At 46.4% G+C, this 24402-nt stretch overlaps 1 protein-coding gene across 1 annotated transcript; it reads right to left on the bottom strand.

Moving 5' to 3' along the window:
* Positions 1 to 21860: 21860 nt before the first annotated feature.
* LOC146206500 (somatostatin receptor type 4-like) lies at positions 21861 to 23300 on the bottom strand. The gene has a single exon (XM_084591224.1). It carries the CDS (start codon positions 22852 to 22854, stop codon positions 21967 to 21969), a length of 888 nt encoding a protein of 295 aa, XP_084447350.1. The 5' UTR covers positions 22855 to 23300; the 3' UTR covers positions 21861 to 21966.
* Positions 23301 to 24402: the final 1102 nt, after the last annotated feature.

Below are 24402 nucleotides of genomic sequence, written 5' to 3'. Positions count from 1 at the left end.
ACGGTAACAGATGCCAATGATTAATTTTTGATGACCGAGGGTGATTGAAGCCCAAACTATTTTCAAATCGTTGTTAGTATGAATACACAAGGATGACATAGTTTTTTTTTATATATAGTAAATAGTATGCACCCACCTCGATGCGCCATTCTATCGCAACCGTAGATTGAAAAGGATGCTGCACTGGAAAATCTTGGGTGTCATGAACATGTTTCGAAAGCCATGTTTCGGTTAAAGTGATAGCTTACGGAACATGTATCAATCAGATACGAAAGGGTGTGTCGCTTGCTAAGTACGCTTCATACATTGCTAAATAGGATTGATACGCGTGATGGTAAGGTAAGTGGTTATTTATTAAATAAATATCAAAAACGGAAGAAAAAGATGTTTGCCGGCCCCGGTATCTGCTATATAATTCTGAAGCACTTGAATTGAGGCGGCGGCAATAAAGGGATAGTGAGGAGGCGGTAAGGGAAATCAAAGAGGTGAGCGACAGGAAGAAATAGGGTAGGATAAAAATAAAATGAAGGTATATATACTAGGTACAACGTGATGATGGCGTAGGTAAGGAAGAAAAATGATGCTAAACAAGAAATGCTACATGTAGAGAGGTAAAGCACGCTCAGATATTCCGCAAGGCCAGACTGTAATACTTTATGAATGACAGACTGATTTCTACTATCTATAAAGTTAAGATATCTGCCTTGAATATTAAATATGTTGATTGAGGTGCCGACTATTACATTTGGGTCGCGTGCGCCTGTGGTATCGCACCGCTGCAAGCAGCTATTACGTGCCGCTCGCAGCCCCTCGGTAGCGTTGGCCTGGCGGCTCCGTGGCTCGGCGGACGGCATCAATGGTCCCAGCAAAGACGAGGCGTCTTCTAACGAAACAACCTTTACTACAACATCATGAAGAAACGGGCAGAGAAGCTGACCCGGAGAGAATACAGACACTCTCACAAAGCTGGTGTCTAGCGTCGTGTCAACGGCGCGTCAGAGTAGTCTCTGTCTCAGCGGAGTCTGCCGCTGCTTTTTATAGGCTTGCCAGTTCACAGGGAAAGGGAAAGCCCTCCCAGGAAATGGAGAGCCCAACACGTTTGGACAAGACGGGATGACTCAATCGTAGGTGGCCCGACCGCATCTCCTCCACCTCCTGCAGACGGGCGAGGGCGACGCACTCTCCCTTGAGCTCCGGGCTTGGCCGGCGTTTTCACACACACGCACGCACACACATTTGGCGCGTGGCAGGATCACGTCGAGACTTGCCCGCGGGAGGAATCGTTGGGCGGCCGATGGACGGCGCCGAAATGGCCGATCCGCTCGCGGTTCTGCCTGTTGCTATGCGGTGGCCGCGTCAGCTGTCCCACTTGTCGGTGGCGAAACGTAACACGACATAAGTAAACGGAGCACGCTTTTCCGTTCAAATCAAAATGACACCCTCTGCACTGGAGATAAGAAAACAATATTTGCCCAAGTGAGAGGGCACTGTCGTTTACTACCGGTCGGCACATACAACGACTGCCAGTTTCATTTAGGAAACGCGTGAACAGAATTTAGAAGCAAATACCGTGCTCCGTTTACTACTGTCCGCAGGGGTACTGTCCAAGCCCGGACAGCCTTGTTGAGGTCGAGTCACGGGATGCACATACTGACACCCACTCTGACAGCCTCGTGAGGCCGATTCGCGGGATGAGCATTGTAACACCGACACCGCTTTGTTGTCTACTTCGTCCTAGGAAAGAGAGACGGGTAGTGGCTCATTTTCCGTGATGGTGTAGGTAAGGAAAATGAGCCGCTACTTATCTCCCTTTCCTATATGATGAAACAGACGACAAAACGGTGTCATAATGCTCATCCTGCGTATCGATCTCACGTAGGCTGTCAGAGTGGGCGTCAGTATGTGCCTCCCGTGACTCAACCTCAACAATACTGTTCGAGCTTGGACAGGACACGTAGAATTTCTTGTCCTGCATCCATTTTTTTTTTGTAACGCAGTTTAAAAGTAGGGTAACCAGACTGGCTTTTACAGAATTGACTTAGCTTTTTTTTCGGCTAGTCCAGTAGACGCGGAATAGTCTTCGTTGACGGGAATTCTTTTTCGCCTTGAACTGTTTCCGAAAAAAAAGCATCGTTTTTCTCATCTTAAAATTTACAAACTTTACAATGATAGGGCGGCGTTTCGTTGGCGAAAACGTTCGCAAGAGGTGCACGCGTTCAATCGCGTTGGCAGGAAACGGATGAACGATGAATTATAGAGAAGATAATATTTTTTCTTCGACTTCTTTCCAGGTTTAATCAGTATCAGAGAGCCCATGAAAAATCAAATTGTTGCTTCACAATCGATCCTCATATTCATCCAAACGGGAGAGTACTTGATAATTACGGGTGCTAAAATCTGCGACGGAATGCTGCAGGGTGCTTATTTCTTGGGTTAGTTCGTTTATGGGTTTAGTGAGCTTTTCCAGGTCCCCAAGTTTTTTTTTTTTTTTTTTTTTTTTAAGTCCAACATTTTTATTTCAGAAAAAAGCAGTGATCATCTGACCGTTTACTGAAAAGCAAAAATTTTGTACACACGTCCTCGAGACAAGGGAGTTGGTTACATGCCATGTTCGATGAACGGCACCCGTTTCCATTCTAAACATCCCGACTCTTTACGCATTTATTTTTGAAGCGAAAAGCTTCACTACGAGGGTCGGAACCGAGCTTTGCGTATGCCGTATGCCGCAACCGAGTGACGTCACGAGCAGCGCAGGTGGCCGCTGCCGTCGCTGCGCAGCCCCCTCGTCAAGTTCTGCCGGCGTTACCTAGCAACGCTTAAGAGGTGTGCGACTCCTCCTCACTAAAAAAAAAAAAAAAAAATAGTCTCCATCAGGGAATCGAACCTCCATCCCTTCCCCGGGTCGTGCAACACTTCTTTTTTTTTCCGACATGGTATTTATTACACGTGGCTATGTACAGGAAGGGTTATGTACACAGACTATTTACAAAGCACTCAGTCGTTGCTGAGCTGCACAACAGAAAACACAACTAAAAGGCCGGCAAAGATAAACACCGTATGACCAGCGGGAACTAGTCAGGCTGAAGGTCATTTTCTTCATAAATGTCCTTCATTTGCAGCATCATTCTGCTAATATGGAGTCTAGGTGGAACAACAAGTTCAGTGTTGCGATCCAACATACGTGTCTTCCACAAGCTATAAGTCCACTAAGAAAAAACATGTCATATGGTTCGTGATCAGATTGCGTAGCAGCAAGATACTGCACACAGTACGAATTTAGAACAAAGTATTTCTTTAGAGGTCTTTGCAGCACGTCCCAAAAGAGAATTGCGTCTTTGCAATTAATGAAACAGTGCTCAATTTTTTTCAGGCACATCACACAGACTGCAGTTTACAGAAGATACAAAAATATTTTTCCTATAGAGCCATGTACTAACAGGTAGAGTTTCGGTGTGTAATTTAAAGAAAAATGTTTTCGTGCAAGGAGAAATCTGCGTTTTGCGCACCCTTTTTAGCACATCACGACCCTCAAGACCAAAGTATAAATAACGATACAGTGGTGGCGGAAAAAACGTTGCTATCAATTCCTTGTATAGACTCTTGCGCGAAACAGAATATAAGTAGTCATTCGAGAACCGTGCTGTCAGAAACCGCACCGAAGCATAAACTTCCTGCATAAATCCTAGTAACTGTGGGTGGTCAGTACAATCTGAAGAAACCACTAAGTTGGGAAGCAAATTCACGAAATTAACTTGGAGGAATGCCCCGCCGGGGTGGTGCAGTGGTAAGACGCCCGACTACTGTGCCGGAGTTCCCGGGTTCGAACCCGACCGCGGCGGCTGCGTTTCGATGGAGGCGAAACGAAGTGGCGTCCGTGTGCTGTGCGATGTCAGCGCACGTTAAAGATCCCCAGGTGGTCGAAATTACTCCGTAGCCCTCCACTACGGCTCCTCTTTCTCTCTTTCCACTTTCATTCCCACCTTCCTCCCTTCCCTTACGGCGCGGTTCAGGTGTCCACAGAGCAAGTGTGACAGATACTGCGCCTTTCCCTTCCTGTGAACCAATTTAACTTAACTTTAACTTGGAGGAATGCTCTGATCATCGGATGTGAACAATCACGAAAAAAGAAGTAACGGGCAACTAACTGCCTCACATAGAAGTGTACTAAGCCGAGACCCCCTGCACAAACAGGTCTGAATAGGTTATCACGTCGAATCGGTTTAAAATGTGATGACCAAATAAACGTCGCAAACATTCGGTGAAAACACCGGGTGTAATGTCTAGCACAGCGGAGGACCCGAAGCACGTAATTATTTTTATCGATTTTTAATTACTTATTTTATTTTTTATTATTATTAAAGAATTTTTATTACTTTTTAATTATGAACGCTCCTCATAATTCCGCTTGTCTACCGTGAGGATGATAGCAGGATTCCGCGAGTAGCAGATACTGCGATTGTTGTTGTGGCTGTAGAAAGAAGAAAATGCACGGCCTGCTACTGGCTTTGTAGCTGAGCCACCTCCGCTGCTTCGTGCGGACAAAAGAGAAAATATAGCAGAAAGAAAAAGAAGAGGGAGAGAAAGACGCGCGCCGCAACAGCCGTCGTCCACCACCGAAGCGGTGGCGGGTGCAATGACGGCTTACAACAGATAAATATTCGGTGGCAGGCTAGCCCCCGCCGCAAGCGGCGGTGACCTACCTGTCCCAGCCCCAGCAGGGCCAGGATCAGCCATACGGTGAGTCACTCAATTAGGGTGACGTCAAGGATGTGACGTCACCCATCTGCCGCCAGCTATAAGGCCCAAACGGGAGCGAGTGCTCTCCAACGCCGTCGGATGCCGCTTCTTGCCTTCCGCGAGTGACAGATGCTGCGCCTTTCCTTTCCTGTAAACGGATTATAGAACGCCGGTGAACTTAGACACGTTCGACATAGAAGCCAAGGAGAGTTTAGCTGCTGGCGAACGGCGCAGAAGACTGGAGAAATTGACTTCTTCTGATCCCGAGGTAGTTACTGCTTTTCGCTACGTATATCCAGGCATAGCAGAGCTAAGCCACCTTTCAGTTTTTTCTCACTGTTCGCCTCAACCATCTACTTCTCGTGCGGCAGCTTGCACGTGCAAGTTCTATTTCGCATTAGTGTTCTTTCTTTTTTTTTTTTGAAGGCGGGGGGGGGGGGGGGAAGGGGACGGACGGCTTCGTGAGCTTGCTTTCCGACAAACCTCTCAAACGCGCCTAATTCAGTTTCTTTTATGTTCCCTATTTTTATTTTTATTTACTCCACAAACATTTCCCCAATGCGTGGGCGAGGCTTCCCCTGTAACGCTCGCTTGCCATCTGCATCCGTCATCTCTGTTACTCGAAACATTATCAACTAGTCACCGCCAAACTCCTGCTCCTAACGGACGTGCTTAATGATGCATCGTTGACACCATCCTGTAAGACTGATGACGTCCGTTCAAGCCCCGCTTGTAGGAGCTCAGTGTAAAGCATAGTTGCAACGATAAAGACATTGGTCTTCTTGTGTGCACAAAATCAGTGAAGGAGTCGCCACAGTGAAGAAGCATTTTGAACGACTTGAAACATTGCTTTATGGTTAAGCATGTTTCAAATTCACGTGTACAGTAAATACAAATAAGTGTTTTAGGCATTTTAGCAGAAAACGAACATGTTTCAAACATGCCTATGTCTTTCATTTAAACGGGGCCAAGTAATGCTTCTTTCCTTTTTCTTTTTTTTTTTTTTCGGGTGGGGGGGGGGGGGGGGGGGTTCATGTGAACTTGCAGCAAGACAAATCGAAAATTGACGCAGAGGCGTTATTCATGGCCCACAAAAATAAATCAGGTAGTTAATTCTAAACTACTAATTACAACGTCACACAGATCCCATAAGTCTCTAGGCCTGCAGATTGCACTTTTATTTTTACACGTACACAAAACGATTGCAACCGACTTCCTAAATATATTTTGACTCAATATCTGATTTTCTTCAATTTCCAACTAACCACTGCTTACGCATTTTTTAATTTTTTTTTCATTGAGGTAGTTGATCCTGAGTGAATTAACGCATGACTCCCTACTCTTTTTTTTTTTTTGTCACGTTGTTAGGTTTTTGAATCAGGTGTTCATTGAGGCGAGATGGCGTACGTAAGTTTATGTTTTCTTAGCACCCTTTTTATTATTAGTTTCTCGTTTCGACTCAATGTTTCTTGTAACCATGCATAAAGCCATATCAGAGCCTTCGGCGTTTGAGGCCATGCAAAATACATACTGTTATTTGTTTACCTTTCGTTAACTAAATAAATGAAGCACAGTGAGAGCTGTTGAGAGTCGTGTGGCTTATAGTCTGCAATATTATTTCATTCTGAAAATGAATTATTTAGGAAAATATAACTGGTATTCTTTCACAATTAGTTCACGGTTCGCAGACGCTCGTGAATATAAGTACGGTTCCGTGTTTCCCCTATATACCGATAAAACAAAAAATAATACCTGGCGCGAATTCTTCTAATCGGCTAAAACCGATAGGCCACGAATTTGAGTGCTTCTTCTTCAAAGCACTCTAGGGAATAATTCCATCTCCTAGGGAAGAATTCCTCTGCACTACGTTTATTTTTCTTCCGTTTTCTTTCTTTTCTTTTTTTTTTTTTTTGCAGCGGAGCTCCATTTCCAAACGTTTAAAGGTGATCTACTATATGGCAATTAATCAATGGCACACTATATGTATACCAACGTTAAATGTCCAGTTACTGAAGACCATTCATTCTCTGAAAATGGATTTATAAGTAATACAAAGCCCGCTACATTCTGCTCAACATCAGTAGCCTAGGGAAGCAGAGGAAAAAAAAAACACGCATCCTACTCCTCAAATGCTAGCGTATTTAATACATGCTGTGACTAAAAAGTCACGACGAAGAAGTTCGTGTGTGCGCTTGGAAACAGCATGTCGCCTCTCGTCCAGCAATGCCTACCGAGCCGGATGCTTACGGTTTAAGGCACTTTTGGTGCAAGAGCGAACACGGGCAGTCCAGACGCATTATTCGTCAAACTGCTGAGGCTGGTATTCCACACTAGCGATTTCTTCGGAGTACAAGCAAGTAGCCTCATATTTTGAATCACACAGATTAAAAAAAAACTCATGTGCAACTTCCTTTCTCCAAATCTTTCCTTACTGAACCGATTCAATCGCTATGCCCCGGACTTGTTGCTTTAACTGCGAGCTGCATGTAAATGCATGTCCTTGAAGACGCGAGACTCAGAAGTTGTGCTTGCCATTGGATTTCAAAAGAGTCCACCTAAATTTGAATTTAGGCCGCATGCAGTCTCCGATAGTAACAATAGCCATGTCTGAAAGCTAAAGGATCGTTTAAAGCTGCACGGTATGCAAGAAGGAAGCTGCAGTGCTGCAGGAACTGTTCAGACAGGCAAGAGAATTTCCTCTCTTGCATGTAGAAGCAAAGTGTTGGGACGGAAGTGATTTCAGTGATCAAGACTTTTATATCTGCTTTGGAAGCGATTTCAGTGATCAAGACTTTTATATCTGCTTTGGCTCAGTCTAGAACGATCATTAGGCGCACAGACAAGACACGCAGTTGAAATCTTCCATCAGTACATGGCGTTCACAGTCCAAAAGAGGGCCAAGGTATAATAAAAACTCTCGATTTACCCGATCATTAGGTCATTGCAACCGCCACGACGCAACATGCATACGAAAATTAAAACATATTTCAGAACCTTTATTTGTCGTTTTCAGCAGCAGCCAGCATGCGGCCATATCACTGTGATTGTAGCGCACGACCGATCTTGCGCTGTTTGTTTGTGCTCAGTATAACGAAACGCGCCTTTATCATTTCCTTTGTAGCGCATTATGTCCAGCAGACCGCCGTTCAAAGCGCTGGTGGAGCCGTATCTTTTACTTCATTTTGTACGCAGCAGTGGTCAATGCTTTCATTCAAATTTCCCCCATGAGGCCTGTGACCTATCTGCAGTTCCGTCTGATGCTTGGGCATCTCCTGATTGCCCAAAACACTTTCCGAAAATCAAAAACAACCCTGAAAGCACACTACAACAAGAAAGGCAAGAAGAATGAACGCGCAATGAGTGGTGTTCCTGATGAGCTCCGATTTGCCGGAAATGGCCACCACCCCGTCCTCACTGGGAAACGACTACGTTGCCGGTGGTGCTCTACAAAGCAGAAGGAAGTGCGCCCCAAATATGTCTGCAAAATGTGCAGTGTGCCATTTTGCGTCACTTGCTTTGGCCCGTTTCACTGCTGCTGACCACTTGACTGAAGTGGAAGATGGGACATTCCCTGTCCCTCATAGTGAATACACCCTATGTGGTTGGTGGGACATACGCTGACCCACTTTTTCCTCTTTTGCGAACAGACAGTTTCCACTCGCGTTTGCTTTGTTTGTAATAAAACTGCCCCAGAACGCCTCTGGTGAAGAAAATAGCGTCTAAATTAGCTTTTCTCGTTACATCCATCAAAGGGTTAACCTAGGCGCTCATTACCGGGCATGGATAATATAGGAGGATATGGCCATAATCAACTCTTGTTCCCGTTTAGAAGTAATTTATTTCACAGCATTTCATGACTTTGTTAGAGATTTATAGTCCGCATCGCAACGTTACGTCGACAAAATGGCATACCCTTGACGTACTGGGCGTCAAAATCATCGGAAAGGTATAGTAAACATCATATCAGTATCAGCAGTTTAAGAAGAGGATCCGGCCTAAATATTGAACTGGGAGGGCCAGATGCCGTCGGATTCTTCTATACAATATAAAAAATGCTGGAAACGCATACTTAATAAATTTTAGCACTTCAATTACCGAAAAAATAAACTCGCCCTTGGCACTTGCAGCCCGACGAAGAAAGAGACGAATGAAGCGGCCTCATCCTCGCGCATCACGCGGCGCTCGCGTCCTCGAACGGCCGTTTGCGCAAGCAACCCGAACGAGCACTTTGCTCCAGCACAGAAATCCCTGGGAATCGTAACAGATCGAGAAGGCTTCGTTCTTTTCCGTTTCACTTCGCAGCAACTCTACTCACAGAAGCGTCATGCTGTGGGACCCAAGGTGGCAGCGACGCACCCTGAAGAGAGGACACCGTGGACGCCTGGCCCACCTGCGCTGACCTTCTCGGTGGGAACCAGCGCGGCGCGGGAGTCCAAGGTTAAAGCACCAGGTGAAGCATCCTCGGTCTACTGGAAACTGTGATTCTGCCTACTTATCCTGGCCAGGATGGGGCCTCGGTATACCAGGGACGCACGCGACCCTTCTATCTCCAGCGCAACGCATAGCGTTATCCGGTGCATCCAAGCCGTGGGACGCCGTCCCGATTTTGCACAGAACAGCCTTCATGCCATGTTTAATCCGTTCGAGACACCTAGCCCTGATGTTGGCTGGCAAGAACGAGGGGTAGAAACTGGAGGAAACATCGGTTGTAACGTCGACTCCCGCACCGAGCGCTTCGTGGTACTCGCTGCACAAGCCCAGAAACGACGTTGTCAAGCTGACGACTTCTCGCTCCTCATTCTCGGTGACCTTGCGGCCGCTTATTCTACGTTCTCTAAGTTATATCATGGCCTTGACAAACCAGGTGCTTTAGAGCTACCAGGTTATGGCGCCGGCGACGAACTCGCACACCCACTTCATAATCTCAACCAAGAGCGCGCCCTAATCATCCTCCAAGACACGGGACATATCGTTGATGCGACCACAGTGCCTAATTTCAAACATAGAAAAGAACTTGCGGATCTACTACTGGGCATCTTCCAACCGGCAGCTCAAGACCTCTTACCAGCAACAAAGCAAAATGTAATCGCAACGAGGGAGCTTTCGTCATGTGGCTTCTGTAGCACCGAAAGGCACGAAGAGGTGCTTGCGGACCCGCGGCTGGGCGACGTCCTTTCTGCTGCTTGCCTCTTACCAGCCAGAGACCCTGTTATCAATGCCCCAGATGCATCGCATTCTCACTCATCTAAGCTCAGTGCTATCAGGCAACACAAAAAACTTATCGTCTCACTGCTGTTCTTCGCCGAACCTTATCAACGACGACCCCCACCAGCAACATATGTTTTTGATTCATTGAGTAATATTTCATTATCTGGCTTTGGTAATATTGAGTCTTCTACTCGAGGCTTGCCACTAGCCACAGACCCTGCTGGAAATGCACAAATTAGGTCGTTGTCATTTGGAAGGGTTAACATTAGGGACAAGGAAGAACTTCTGGGCCATACCAAGGATTTCGATTGCGCTTCGGCAAACGAAGCCGAATATCAGCGCGGCAACAAGTCCGAAGTGCGGCGCCAGCAGGATACCTTCAGTGGCATTAAACACGAAGAAGGACTTCTTCTCCGCACCGACCCGTGTGAGGGCGTTCCAGTCGCTGGTTTTGAATATCCCCATGACGTTGAGGTCGATATAGGACGGCTGCAGTACACCCTCGGTAAAGAGAAGGAAAAACGTGTGCGTGTCTCCGACAAGCGTGAGTCCATCCGGAGAGCCACAGTCAATAATGGCCATGACATTGGGGTCGAAGTAAGGCGGCTGCACTATTCCTTCGGCGGCCATAAAAACAAGGAAGATCATGTGCACAACAACCACCGGCATGAGTGCCTCTCGACCGAAGACGTCGCCTACCAGAATTGCATTGGGGTCGAAGTAAGGCGGCTTCAGGATGCCCTCAGTAAAGAGAAAGAAAAACGTGTGCGTCTCGCCGTCAAGCGTGAGTCCATCCGGAGAGCCACAGTCAATAATGGCCATGACATTGGGGTCGAAGTAAGGCGGCTGCACTATTCCTTCGGCGGCCATAAAAACAAGGAAGATCATGTGCACAGCAACGACCGGCATGAGTGCCTTTCGACCGACGACGTCGCCTACCAGAACTGCATTGGGGTCGAAGTAAGGCGGCTTCAGGATGCCCTCAGTAAAGAGAAAGAAAAACGTGTGCGTCTCGCCGTCAAGCGTGAGTCTATTCGGAGAGCCACAGTCAATGATGGCCATGACATTGGGGTCGAAGTAAGGCGGCTGCACTATGCCTTCGGCGGCCATAAAAATAAGGACGATCATGTGCACAACAACCACCACTGTGAGTGCGTCTCGACCGACGACGTTGCCTACCAGAACTGCATTGGGGTCGAAGTAAGGCGGCTTCAGGATGTCATCGGTATCCATAAAGACGCGGAAGATCATGTGCGCCACTGCAACCGGCCTGATTGCGCCCCTGTCGCCGGAGTCGCCTATGACGACGGCATTGGGGTCGACGTAAGGCGGCTTCAGGATGCCCGTGGTGGTCATAAAGACACTGAAGATCAAGTGCGCCACTACAACTGGCGTGAGTGCGTCCCGTCCGCTGAAGTCGCCTACCACGACGGCAGTGGGGTCGAAGTAAGGCGGCTTCAGGATGCCCGTAGAGGCCATAAAGACGCAGATGATCATGTGCGCCAATACAACTGGCGTGAGCGCGTCCCGGCCTCAGAAGTCGTCTACCACGATGACATTGGGGTCGATGTAAGTCATCTGCAGGGCGCCGTCCTCAAAGACAAAGAACTTGCGCGCCACTCTGACCAGCGTGAATGCATCCGGGCTGCCGAAGTCTGCAATCACCACGACGTTTGTGTCGAAGTAAGGCGGCTGCAGGTCGCAATTGGTGATAAATACGAGCGACTGGCGTAAGTGCGCCTAGGCCGCTGGATTTGACGATCACGACGACGTTGCGGTCGAAGTAAGGAGACTACAGAGTGTTCTCCGTGATTTTAAGCGCAAAATTCGAGGTCCCACCCGCTGAAGGTGATAGTAAGCGCGGCGTTGTGGTCGACGATTGCAGTATGATGCATACCAACGGCAGGACCATAATATTTGCTTCCCTCCTCCGCCAGTACTTATCTCACATTTGCTGTTTTCCTGATTTGCTGATTCACGGTGATTAACACCGCTATAACCTTGAGTTGCAGACTTCGCCGAGTTGTAGAAGAGAAAAAGGCGGCTCTGTGGATATTGACCGGTAATTTACATCGAGGACGTTGTCGCCAATTAGGCATTTCAAGATGCGAACGAAAGTGCTGAATTTAGTATATTAATTTAACCGCAGTTTTGGCTTAGTAGATGCCTTTCCAAGGGTGAGACAACCGTGCCCGCAAATTCCTTATTATAACGTCAAATTTTTAGTGAAGTCCATTGGGTTTCTTAGTTATAGGATATTTATGTCGACCACTTTCGCTGATTTTTACACTTTGGCTTTGTATGTTGCGAAAGTTAGAAGCAAAGGATTACCATTTAGGAAGTTGTATAATCAACTGAGTATCTTCCCTTTGGTATAGTTTGCTCCGACTGGCATCGTGTGCGGAAAATCGAAACACTTAAATTTAATCCTTCAAATTAATTCAGAAGCATCGGCTTGAATTTTTTTCAAATACTTCAGGTGCCTCCTTTTTTTTTTTCTAATATTAATACGCTGTTCCTAAAAGGGTAGGCGCCTAAGCGCTTTCTGCATTTTTGTGGCATATTCACGAACAGTTCACGAGTTGCCTCCCTGTTGTACAGAGCTACACGAGTACGCGTCTACTACCAGGAATCCTGCAGAGGTGAAATTGGAGCTGGGTGGTATGATTGTCGCTATTTTTATAGTACTGAAAGAAACACGTAAGCCCTTTTGTCCTCCTGTATTTGCGTTTGTTAGATTATTACTGGGGCTCTACTGAGATCAGTTTTGTTGACTTCCCATCACGACTAGAGATGTGCCCGTCATTTTTTCCTTCACTTGATCATCTGCTTAATTCTGAGAACTGGTGCGCGTCTCCTGAGGGAACATGCATTGTGTTTACAAAGGAAGGGCGTCTACTACAGACTGCTACCTGACTGCTCACCTTATTGTAAGGAGTGGACTGTTTCCTCAGTCAGTTTATTATTACATGCAGCGATCACCTCCGGTTCAACTCATTACATGTGCGTAGCAAAGAAATATATGATTATGGCTCATGTACAAGATGTCTCTTCATTTGTTTCTCGTTGCGAAAGCTGAACAAATGCAAAACAGTGTGTCACAGTCTTGCAAATAAGGTAGTACTCCAAAAGTAAAACATTGGGCTCATGTCAGTGTCTCGACTGCGTTAGCGACGTATGCGTCAGTCTCCATGATGACAGAAGAAATCACGGAGTATGTAAAATGCCACGCATCCCATCCAGGACCACAACGTGGCTTGTAGATCCAGGATTAGCGAGGTGCAGCTGCTAGAACCAGGCTGTAGAGTCGGTTTCTTCATCGTAAAGTGGAGAATTCACGCCACCATTCACACCGTATATCTCTGAGTTCAGGCGAGCATTTCTGAAAAGCAACTGTCTCCATAATTCGAGGGAGAAGCAAAATATACAACAGGTTAATTTTTGGGAAAGACGACACATATTCTATCTCCTCGAAACACTACCATGCGACAGGGTCGTCACGCAAAGCTGCGATAAATGTTCGCAGCGTAATTAGCATCCCTTACGGAATAAACGGAAGGTAGTGTCCCAAAGGAAACATTTTGTGGCGCTTGCCTTTGTCTCGTCTGTGTTGGCGACGGAATCAGCGCAGCGATCTCTCAGTGACAGTATACAAGAGTGCAATAAGAAGGACGCTTAAACAGAAGCTTGGGCGAGTTGGTGATTCAATGCGTAGAAAAAACGCAAAACTAGACTCTGACGAAAGGAGAAAACAAAGACGAGCCACACTTTCAGCTGAAGTTCATTGCTTGACCCACTGCAGTAAATGCGACTGGTTCAACTATTGTTGTAACCATATTGCCCTCTGCAGAGCCTTCGGCGTTTGAGGCCATGCAAAGTGCACACTGGTATTTGCTTACTTTTCGCTATCCAAATTAATGAAGCACTTAAAGAAAGATGGAGTGTTCTGGAAGTAGTTCTTTGTTCTGACCATTTATTTATGAAAAAGCAAATAATTAGGCTTTCTAGCTCAATTAGCTCCCCTTTGACAAATGCTCTTTAATGTAACGAGGGCTTTGTGTCTCCGCTATATGCCAATATATGCTCATATGCCCATCAACCCAGAAAAATAATACCCGGGGCAAATGTTTGGAATCGGCGAAAACCGGCAAGCCGCTGAATTGGGTTCTTCTTCTTCACAAAAATAAATAACACTATATTCGCGTTAAAAATTCATCCACTCTACGGTTGCTCTTCTTCTTCTTCATCTTTTTTTTTTTTTGCATCGTGAGCTTCATCCCCAAAGGTTTAAAGGTGATCTACTATACTCCTCATCTTCGTCCTCCTACTACTATAGGCCGCCAGGCCCGGAAACGATTCAATGCGGCAGTTAATCAATGGCACACTATATGAATGCCAACGTTAAATGTCCAGTTACTGACGAGCATTGATTCTCTCAAAACGGATTTATAAGACATTACCCCTCATGTAATGTCCCATCTGGGGGCCCTTGAGGTTCTAATAAATAAATAAGACAAAGCCAGCTACATTCTCCTCAACATCAGCAGCGTAGGGAAGCAGAGGCAAAAAAAAAAAAAAAAAAAAAAAAAAAGACGCATCCTACTCTTCAAATGTTAGCGTATTTAATACATGCTGTGACTAAAACGTCACGACGAAGAAGTTCGTGTGTACGCTTGGAAACCGCATGTCGCCTCTCGTCCAGCAATGCCTGCCGAGCCGGATACTTACGGTTGAAGGCACGATTGGTGCAAGTGCGAACACGGGCTGTCCAGACGCATTATTCGTCAAACTGCTGAGGCTGGTATTCCACACTAGCGATTTCTTCGGAGTAAAAGCCTCATATTTTGAATCACACAGATTAAAAAAACTCATGTGCAACTTCTTTTCTCCAAATCTTTCCTTACTGAACCGATTCAATCGCTATGCCCCGGACTTGTTGCTTTAACTGCGAGATGCATGTAAATGCATGTCCTTGAAGAACGAAGACTCAGAAGTTGTGTTTGCCGTAATAGTCCACCTAAATTTGAATTTAAGCCGGATGCAGTCTCAGATAGTAACAATAGTCATGTCTGAAAGCTAAAGTTGATCGTTTAAAGCTGCACGGTATGCAACAAGGAAACAGCAGTGCTGCAGGAACTGTTCAGACTGGCAAGAGAATTTTCTCTGATACATGTAGAAGCAAACTCTTGGCTCGGAAGAGCGGGCATCTGCGTGGCAAGCGATTTCAGTGAAGAAGACTTTTATCTCTGTTTTGGCTCAGTCTAGAACGATCATTAAGCGCACAGACGAGACACACAGTTGAAATCTTCCATCAGCACATGGCGTTCACAGTCCAAAAGAGGGCCAAGGTATAAAAAAAAAAAAAAAAAAGAAATCTCCATTTACCCGATCATTAGGCGCCTACAACCGCCACGATTCAACAGGCATACAAAAATTAGAACATATTTCAGAACGTTTATTTGTCGTTTTCAACAGCAGCCACCATGCGGCCTTATCACTGCGATTGTAGCGCACGACCGATCTTGGGCTGTTTACTTGTGCTCAGTATCGCGAAGCGCGCCTTTGTCATTTTCTTTGTAGCGCATTATGCGCTGGGATTAGTCTCGAATGATTGCAGGCGAGCACAACTGTTTCTGCATTATTCCGGACTTTTCCAGCATCACATGGCGTACATTCAGCGCTGCCCAATGCAACGGGCATTCCTAGGTCGACGACCGCCAAGCACGGTTTCTGCTATCGCAGCCGCCGATTCGCTTAGTTATTTTTCGAAAGCAACTCAGCCCATTAGAGAGTTCATTTGAGCGCAACTCCAGTCTACTCATTTGCTGTCTTCGGCATCGTCATGACCAAGTGACAATATGAAACGTCCCTCTACGCCTACTCGGTATGCAAGATCGGAATCCTTCTTTTTTCACTAATTAAATGTAGCCGGCAGCAAGCCCCACACAATGCGGCACGCAGATATTATAATAGGCTACGAAAGGCAGCAGGGCTCTTTCAGTTGTTTCATCCCTCTCAATCATAGATTCTAGTACGGTGACGCAATCAATGCGACTGTCCGAAAACAACTGGAGCAGCTGTACATGCTTTGTCGAGTACGGAGCCCACGCACGTTGAGGATTGCGAAATTCAGTTGGTGATGGGCCACCATGATGGAGAAGTGTCAACTAAATTACGCATCCACGAAGTAGGGGAAGAATCCAGATCGCGAGACCTCCTGCGAGGCACCACTTGCTACTTGATCTCGACGCCGTGACGCTTTCTGGTTCATGGATGTTTAAAGGCGAGTCATGCCTGATGGGATGAATTGTCTCCTCAGAAGACGCAGACCTAAGCGATGCACACTTTGTTTTATATTTATAACCATAAATAAATAAAATAAAACGTGATTGGAAATTGTGCAAGTAAGCGGTTTACTATTGGTTGGCCATTTATCTTTGTATGTGTCATTTCCTGCGTAGCCGTTGGTAACGCATGAAGAGAAATACATTTCAGAAGCGCAATTTATCTTTGTATGTGTCATTTCCAGCGTAGCCGTTGGTAACGCATGAAGAGAAATACATTTCAGAAGCGCAATTTATCTTTGTATGTGTCATTTCCTGCGTAGCCGTTGGTAACGCATGAAGAGAAATACATTTCAGAAGCGCAATTTATCTTTGTATGTGTCATTTCCTGCGTGGCAGTTGGTAATGCATGAAGAGAAATACATTTCAGAAGCGCAAAGTGCATCTACAAGCGACAGTTAATAGTGTAATTACCTCCACGCTCCGAAGCCAGGCGATGGCAGCGCACTGCGTGCAAAAGACGCTTCATGAATTCATTCACGGGAAACATTCCCATTCTACGCTTGGCAACATGAACACGAGCGTCACATTTCTGGCGTCACATCTCCCCACTCCTTATTTCATGTTACTCTTTGGAAAGTGCGCATGGACAGCATTAAGACCTGTCGAGAGCTGGCACTTGGCACTCGCAGACGAATTTCTCGAGGCGCGAACAATGTGCGCAAGAGGCAAAAGAGCAAAACAGAATACTGTTTCCGTTTTGTGAAGTAAGAAATCTCTTAACGTGTTTGAGCTCTTTTTTCGTAAAAGTATTTACTCTGAAAAGTGAGCTCGCAAAGCAAAAAAAAAAAAAAAACATTAAGCTCTCGACCGTATGCTAAATTAAGCTAATACAAGACAATGTCATCTCTCATTATGGGCAAATGTTACACTTGCGTTTGTTTTTTGTTTGTTTTTTCGGTTATCATGTTGTAATTTACAGACAGCGTACTGAATGAGAGGGCATGTGTGATAGTAAAAGAATTATTTTTGCACTATTTTTAGCCATAAGTTGCTGCTCTGCATTCAGCACCGCACCGGCTCATTAATTGTTGGAGCACCTGTCGTGGTTTAGGTGGTCTTTAAAAACGCGCCAAGACGATGGGACCAACTTCCCCTCAAAATAATGGAAACTAACACTATGCACTTAACGTTGTAGCGTTGAAATGCGCGACTCCACATATTGTAGCATCCAGCAGGTGGTAGTTTCCATGCAGGTGACATAGCCGGAATCTCACTAGTCGCCGTGTTTTGTGACATCACGTACGGGACCCGGCATGGCAGAGTTCGCTGGAATTGCCTGCTGATACAAATAGTTCCTCGAACAGCACGACTAAACAAACCTCACTAGATAAGCTACTAGCGATAAACATTATCAGGGTCAGTTTCTAGATCGGTAATGCATAAAACCGAATTCGGACGTGTGCAGAGTGTTGGGGCTGTCCCATTAAGAGGAACAAAGGACACATAATCCAGAATGTTCGCTTCCGTTATGTAATCGTGGTATTTTGCATGAGTGCCACAGCACCTTTGCTGAAAGAGCACGCGTATTATTGCCGACAGAAAGATGGCGCTTCGCCCAAATGAGACGCCGTTCCACCGCTAGTTAGCATATCCATAAATCATTGCCGGCCCCTGGAGGGAGCATTTTTGACCATGCTCGAATGGCGTGTAAACATCCGGTAATAAACATCAAGGCAGGCGTCGAATGCAGAAAGGGAGCGGAGGCATGCACCCTGAACACGGTCGAACCACGGGGTTGTGGCCAAGCAACTGATCATCGTTCAACGCCAGTGAGTGTGGTGTGATTAGTCGCCTGGAAGCCTAAAAATATTAAATAGCACTGCAGAATCTGCATTGGAGTAATGCGAAAGCACGGATGCTGCTGTTGGTTGCTTCTAATTGCTTAATTCACTTCTTGTTTGCCCATTTCAGTGTTTGGTGCACTCAAATTGCGCGCCAATCCCTTCGTATGCCCTTCTTCGGCTCTACTTCTGGTTGCGTGTAGTCACATAATCTACCTCACATTAATTTACTTCTTGTTTACCCATTTTAGTCTGGTACTTTCATATTGCGCGCCAATCCCTTCCTGTGCCCTTTTTTCGGCTCTACTTCCGGTTGCGTGACGTCACATCCTTGACGCCATATCCACTACGGCACCCCTTTCTCTCTGTACGCTTTCATTCCTACTTTTCTCCCTTCGCTTACGCGCGGTTCAGGTGTCCACAGAACAAGTATGGCAGGTACTGCGCTTTTCCTTTCCTGTGAACCAGTTATTCTAATTAATGACCTAATTGACTTATTGGCCTAATTATGTTTTCAGCAACATTAAGTCACCCTCTATCGATTGACACCACTTATACACCTCTACCACTTCTCAATTACAACTGCTGCGGACACGATTTTGCGGACATGCTCTGCGGACAGAAATCTGTGAACATAGCGAAGTAATGCTTTCGCATTAAAAAAAAAAAAAAGATATTTTCAGGACTGCCCATGTTGAACCACAAGAAAGTATTGCTCGAGGAGAAATCGCCGACGACAAAAGTGTGTAACTACGATGGGTGGTTAAGGACAGCGCAGCCATGCATAATAAGGAAGTATACAAGTTAGGATCTGTGAGCATGAGTAGTATAAGGACCAAAGGCAGTGAGTCAAACATTGGAGTCAAACCTCGGACACATGACTACGCGCGATAGGTTCTGCCAAGTCATCAGGAATCAAGGAAAATAGGCTATGTGGGGCTCCATAAATCAGCGTCACGGAAAGACGTGCGATCTACCGTAAAGCGCAGTGGTGCAACACAAAGAGAGATGTGAAGGATGGGGGTATCGAAAACAGCTCCATGTCCAGATAGGGCGCACTGAGAATCATCAGCATTACGAACGTATATGAGATGTACCTGTAACGTTAGCCACGAAGCCATGGTCAGAGATAGCAAGCAGAGCGGCATAATATCCCAACTATACGATCAATCAACACAGGTGTGGCCCGCATCGTGTGATAAATATTAGGCCACAAAAAAAAATAAAATAAAAATGAGCCATAAGGAAAAGTAGTAGATAGTTTGGTGAAATAAAAAACTAACAAAGTGGGCAGGGTTCCACATGTGGACAATACACTACACATGTCAAGCAGCAGCTTTCGTGAGGGTGAAGTGAAAGAGAGATGATATAGGGCAGAAATAAAGCAATAGACAGAGCAATAGAAATAGGTAAAATGTAAAAAAAGGCGGAAAAGGTAAGATTCATAAACAAGCCTGGCAGGCGCAAGTGGTGCGTGATATTCAAGGGAGAGAAAAGAATAGGACGGGAGAAGAAGAGAAGAAAATTAATTACAAAAAAAAAAGAGAACAATAAGAAAGCAAACAGCGGCAAGCGGAATGCAAGGCAAGAAGGCGTGTAACAGAATTAGTCGGCCGAAGCAAGGCAGCCCGCCATCGGCACCAGGGGAAAAGACAACGAGGAACGGACGCGCGGCATTACTTTTGCAGCACTTTCAACCTTCAAGGAATACCGATGACTTCCCTATATATGCTACCTATTGGACACTCTTACTTCAAGGGCTGGCACGTGACACCGCGCGCACATCACCTCAGCCCAGTTGGCGTGATTGAACGGCCACAGGGATATCCATACAGGAGATGCGACAAAAGCTAGATCAAGTCATTCAGAACGAAGAGTACAGCCACAATAGCACGGGAGCCGCACAGTTTCTAGCACGAGACGCCCTGTGTATTTTTTTTTTAATTTGCGGCATCAAAATGGCCCCGCAACGGCTCGTAACCAAGCCTCTCGCTTCGTTCTTAGCAGCATATATAACGCAGCAGCCGCTTGATTCCAAGGAGGGTGTTTGCTATAGAGCCAAGAACCTTCTGAAACAAGGCATAACTATTTAAAAATGCACACCATTGGTTTTCCACCTGAAGATTTAATTACTCGTTGTGAGCGCAGGACAAACTTCAGTAGCAAAATTTCGCTGTGTATCGGCAGCTTGAACCGCTTAGAGTAATATGTTCATAAAAAGGATGTTATAATAACCCAAAATTACCCCGCAATGGTTTGCAGAAACGCATGCCATTGGTTTTCTATGCGAATTTTAGCTATTCGCTGTAAGCAGATTAAAATTTTTAAAGGCAGATTTTTACCGTGAATCGAAATCTTACATCATTCTAATTAACATGTACATAACAGTACTTCATAATGTATCTCATTTGTCTCACAAACTGTGTCCCAGTTGCATGGGATCAGTACAACACGGATACATTCCTGCAGTGGATTAATCTAGGTGTAGCATGGATAAGACCATAATTTTTTAATTGAACGTTTTGCTGGGCGACCTAGTTCATTGTGGAAAAGGAATGCCTTTAGCGCGAAGCAACTATAGGAAAGGACGAGGACAGAACACATAAAGAGTACAGCTGTACTCTGTAAAAGATTTTATTTGGCTTATCTCACGAAGGTGTGTGATCGACAGCCTCTTTGGCATGTGCGCAGTTTCTGTACATGGAATCAGTGTTTAAAATGTCTGTTTCTTCTGCCAAAGAAATTTAGTGAGAGTAGCGCTCTCTCGTGTATGTGTTCTGTCCTCGTCCTTTCCTAGTTGTTGCGCGCTAAAAGTATTCCTTTTCAACAAATTTTTATGTTTACTGTTTAAAGAGCGTTCTTTTAAATGTCAAACGCAGGCAACTATCAAAATCATGCGTTCACAAAACTGTGGTGGGGATGCACAGGGGTTATCCTCGTTGCAGGCAAACCTCTTGTGTTTAGCGATGAACACATGATCAGACGTTCATCGAATGATATGTCCGTTCTGTTTATTGGCACAGCATGCCGATTATGCAGTTGTCATGGTACAGGCATACCTTTATCTAGCTCGTAGAACATGTTCGTGTGCTTTTGCATGTTAAATTTATTACCTATTACAAGATTAAATGCATCACAAGAATGTACGCTTGTTAATGAACTCAGTTGCTTTCTACGCGTTATTACATGAGTCAAGCTCCTTAGACAGCATTTGAGTGCATTGCTCGGGGCAGCGCATAAAAATTTTGCCAAATATTCGTTTCGTCGTTTTGAACTGCTTTAAGCACTGTAGAACTGGGATCCACATAAGCACCTTATGGAGGGCTGGCTGTCGTCGTGATGCACTTAATAGCGGACAACCGCATTTATTTGATATTCCTGCACGAGTGGATACAGGAATGTCCTGCGCCTCTCGAAATAGAAAATAACCACCTAGAAATACCTACAGTACCTATACCTGTAAGCAGAAGTGTGTCACTATAATTGCCAGCAGTAAAGCCACATCAACTTTCCTGCCAGTCATATTTTACCGGCTGGATCATAATGCCCACAGTTTTATACCTGCGCTGTATTGTTACAGTGACCGAACCTGTGAAGCCGAATGGAAAACAATGGCCTGCGCATTCTACACCAGAAAAACTCGACGCTTTTGCGCAGCTGAAATGGAAGAACGCGCACACTTGTGCAAGTGGCACTTTCTGCACCACCGGCCAGTAGCGCAGTAAGTATATCTGCTGCGCTGCTTACACGCTGTGCTGCTACTTTCGGAGCTTATACACAACTGACGCTGTGAAAATCAACACGCCTGATGTACTCAGCACTTGATCCAAATTTATGCTCCTTATATAAAATAAAAAATAATCGGCAAGTACGCTATCATCTTGTCGAAGGCTTCAGCCGGTGTTCGCCACCACCGCCGACACGTTCCTGGTTTTTCTAACCAGCTGCTTGGCACTCAAGTCGAAGAAGAAGGCAGCCGTGAAGCACACAGCGGCGGCGGCGACGGCCCTCGTGGCGAGGGTCACCACCGTTAGGTGCGTGCTGGCCCGCAGAGCCGTCCACATGGCGACTAGACACCGGGTCACATGCAGCGGCATCCGGCAAAGCAGCAGCAGTAACGCCATGAGCCAGAAAACGTGCACGAGGCTCGCCCTCCGCACGACCGATCGGCCCGCACCTCGCCATAGGGACACCCTGAGCCAGACGTACAACACAGTCACCAGGAGGAAGGGCGACGCGGTGAGAGTGGCGAAAGAGACGAACGGCTCCAGAGTCCGGACTGCGGAGGGCCATTTGACGACGCACTGGCCGTGGACAGCGAGAGCGCGTGAATCGACGAACAGCGCGTGCGGCAAGCACACGACGACGCCCAGGAACCAGACGCCGAGACTGCTGATGTGGCTCGGCCTGGGGAGCCTCCCGGCGACAAAGCGAGCAGCCGCCACGATGAGCGTGCAGCCGTGCACAAACACGCCCAGGTGCTCGGAGAAGGAGCACGCGTAGCACAGTGCCTCGCCGAAGGGCCAGCGGCGCAGCAGCACCGAGACGGGGTCGAGTAGGATGCCGAAGACGCAAAAAAGCAAGTCCGCCGAGGCTACGTTGACGACGTACAGGCCGGCCGGGGTTCGCAAGCGAGTGTGACAGCAGGTCATGAGGACCACGGACAGGTTTCCGACGACTCCGAGGACCAGTAGGAGCGCGAATGCGACGTAGAAAAGCGGTCCGACACCACCCATGTCGGGGCCGTAGGGAAGCTGCCGTCCTGGCCACGAGTCTTCCATAGAGTGGACGCACCGTCCTCAAGCCCAGCAGATCGGATGTTCTTTTCATCCGCAGCCCGTAAGAGCTAGCAGGCCCTCCGCGCACGTCTTGTCACCAGCGTCTGCCGCAGCCATCTATAACCCCGTTCACCCGTCGCCGTCTTGTGTGTTGAGTGCGCGCCACTAAAGCTGACGTCATCGCCTGAGAGCTGCTTATTCTGTCCTTGCGAAGCAATTTATAATACGGCGTCTTGGAATCATCAGCGACGCAATGAGAGACTTCCGCCAAGCGCCGCCACCCCGAAAGCGTGACCATTTCATTAACGCGCCGCCGTAGCGTGCTGCGCAGCAGACAGAATCCGCATCACGCTTAAATTGTGAATTGCCAGCTCTGGTGACCCTTTGCATGGTCGCCTGCGATACCGCCGAATGCGGATCGAGAATTGCGATAAGTCCATGGAGGCTTTCTCTGTTTTCTTTGAATGCTGTTTTTCCATTTAAAGTACGTACAAAGGCTTTATCTACAAAGGATTGAAAACGTACATAAATAGAAATACGCATATATATTGCGCTTGTGTCCTTCCCTCATGCCACTGGCACCGCAACAGTGGCTTCATTCATCCAAGGAAAGAACGAGGGAAGCTGCACAGAAGTAATGCTAAGCGATAGAAACACTGCCCCTCGAATTTTAAGTTGTGCACTGTGCTGCAAGCACGACAGGCGTTTATACGCACGGGTGCATATGCCGCCCAAAGCCCACAATTCTCTTTTTTTCTTACCACCGCTTTCTTCAACGAATTGTGAACTGATGGGGTCTTAAATCCCGAATGGGCTATGAGGGTCGCCGTGCTCCGGATTTATTGGTAACGTGCACCGACACACAAGAGTGTTTGTGTTTTGCCTCAATCCAGATACGGCCCCCACCGCCAGCATGGAATCCGCAACCTTGGGAGTACCCTTCAAGTTTTTTGATGCAACAGAATCAAATAACGGGGACGCAGAAAGGAACACAGAACGAGGACAAGCTTGTTGGTGAGAATACGTACTAAGAGGCGGCGCGAATAGACATGGACAAACACACAACAGGACAGGCGCTGGCTACCAACAGATTTATTGAAAGCGGGGAGCAGCTTATAGACGCAATCCATAACCCACGAGACATCTGGGTTTTTTTTTCCTTTTGTTAGTTCTGTTGTTGTTTTTACTTTTGACTCTGCTTTTGCTTCGAACGTTGGTCTTGACTGCGCTTGCGCTGTTTTTTGTTATCGTTGGCTCAGGATACGTTGAGCTGTGTAGCGATTTTAAACCGTTTCAGATAATGGCCTTTAGGTGCCATAGAAGAATGACGTTTCTTGGTTGATAATTTCGTTCCTCTTGTTATCATATTGTCACGTGGGTTATGGATTGCGTTTATAAGCTGCTCCCCGCTTTCAATAAATCTGTTGGTAGTCAGCGCCTGTCCTGTGTTGTGTGTTCATCCTTGTCTATTCGCTCTACCTTTTATTAGAGGACAAGCTGCACTGATAACTAAAACTGAAGAACTAACCTCTCAGATTAAAGGGTACGAAT

The sequence above is a fragment of the Amblyomma maculatum genome, chromosome 1 (assembly GCF_055883805.1).
Source record: "Amblyomma maculatum isolate TAMU_Amacu chromosome 1, ASM5588380v1, whole genome shotgun sequence".
NCBI lineage: Eukaryota > Metazoa > Arthropoda > Arachnida > Ixodida > Ixodidae > Amblyomma > Amblyomma maculatum.
This window is presented reverse-complemented; position numbering and strand designations above follow the sequence as displayed.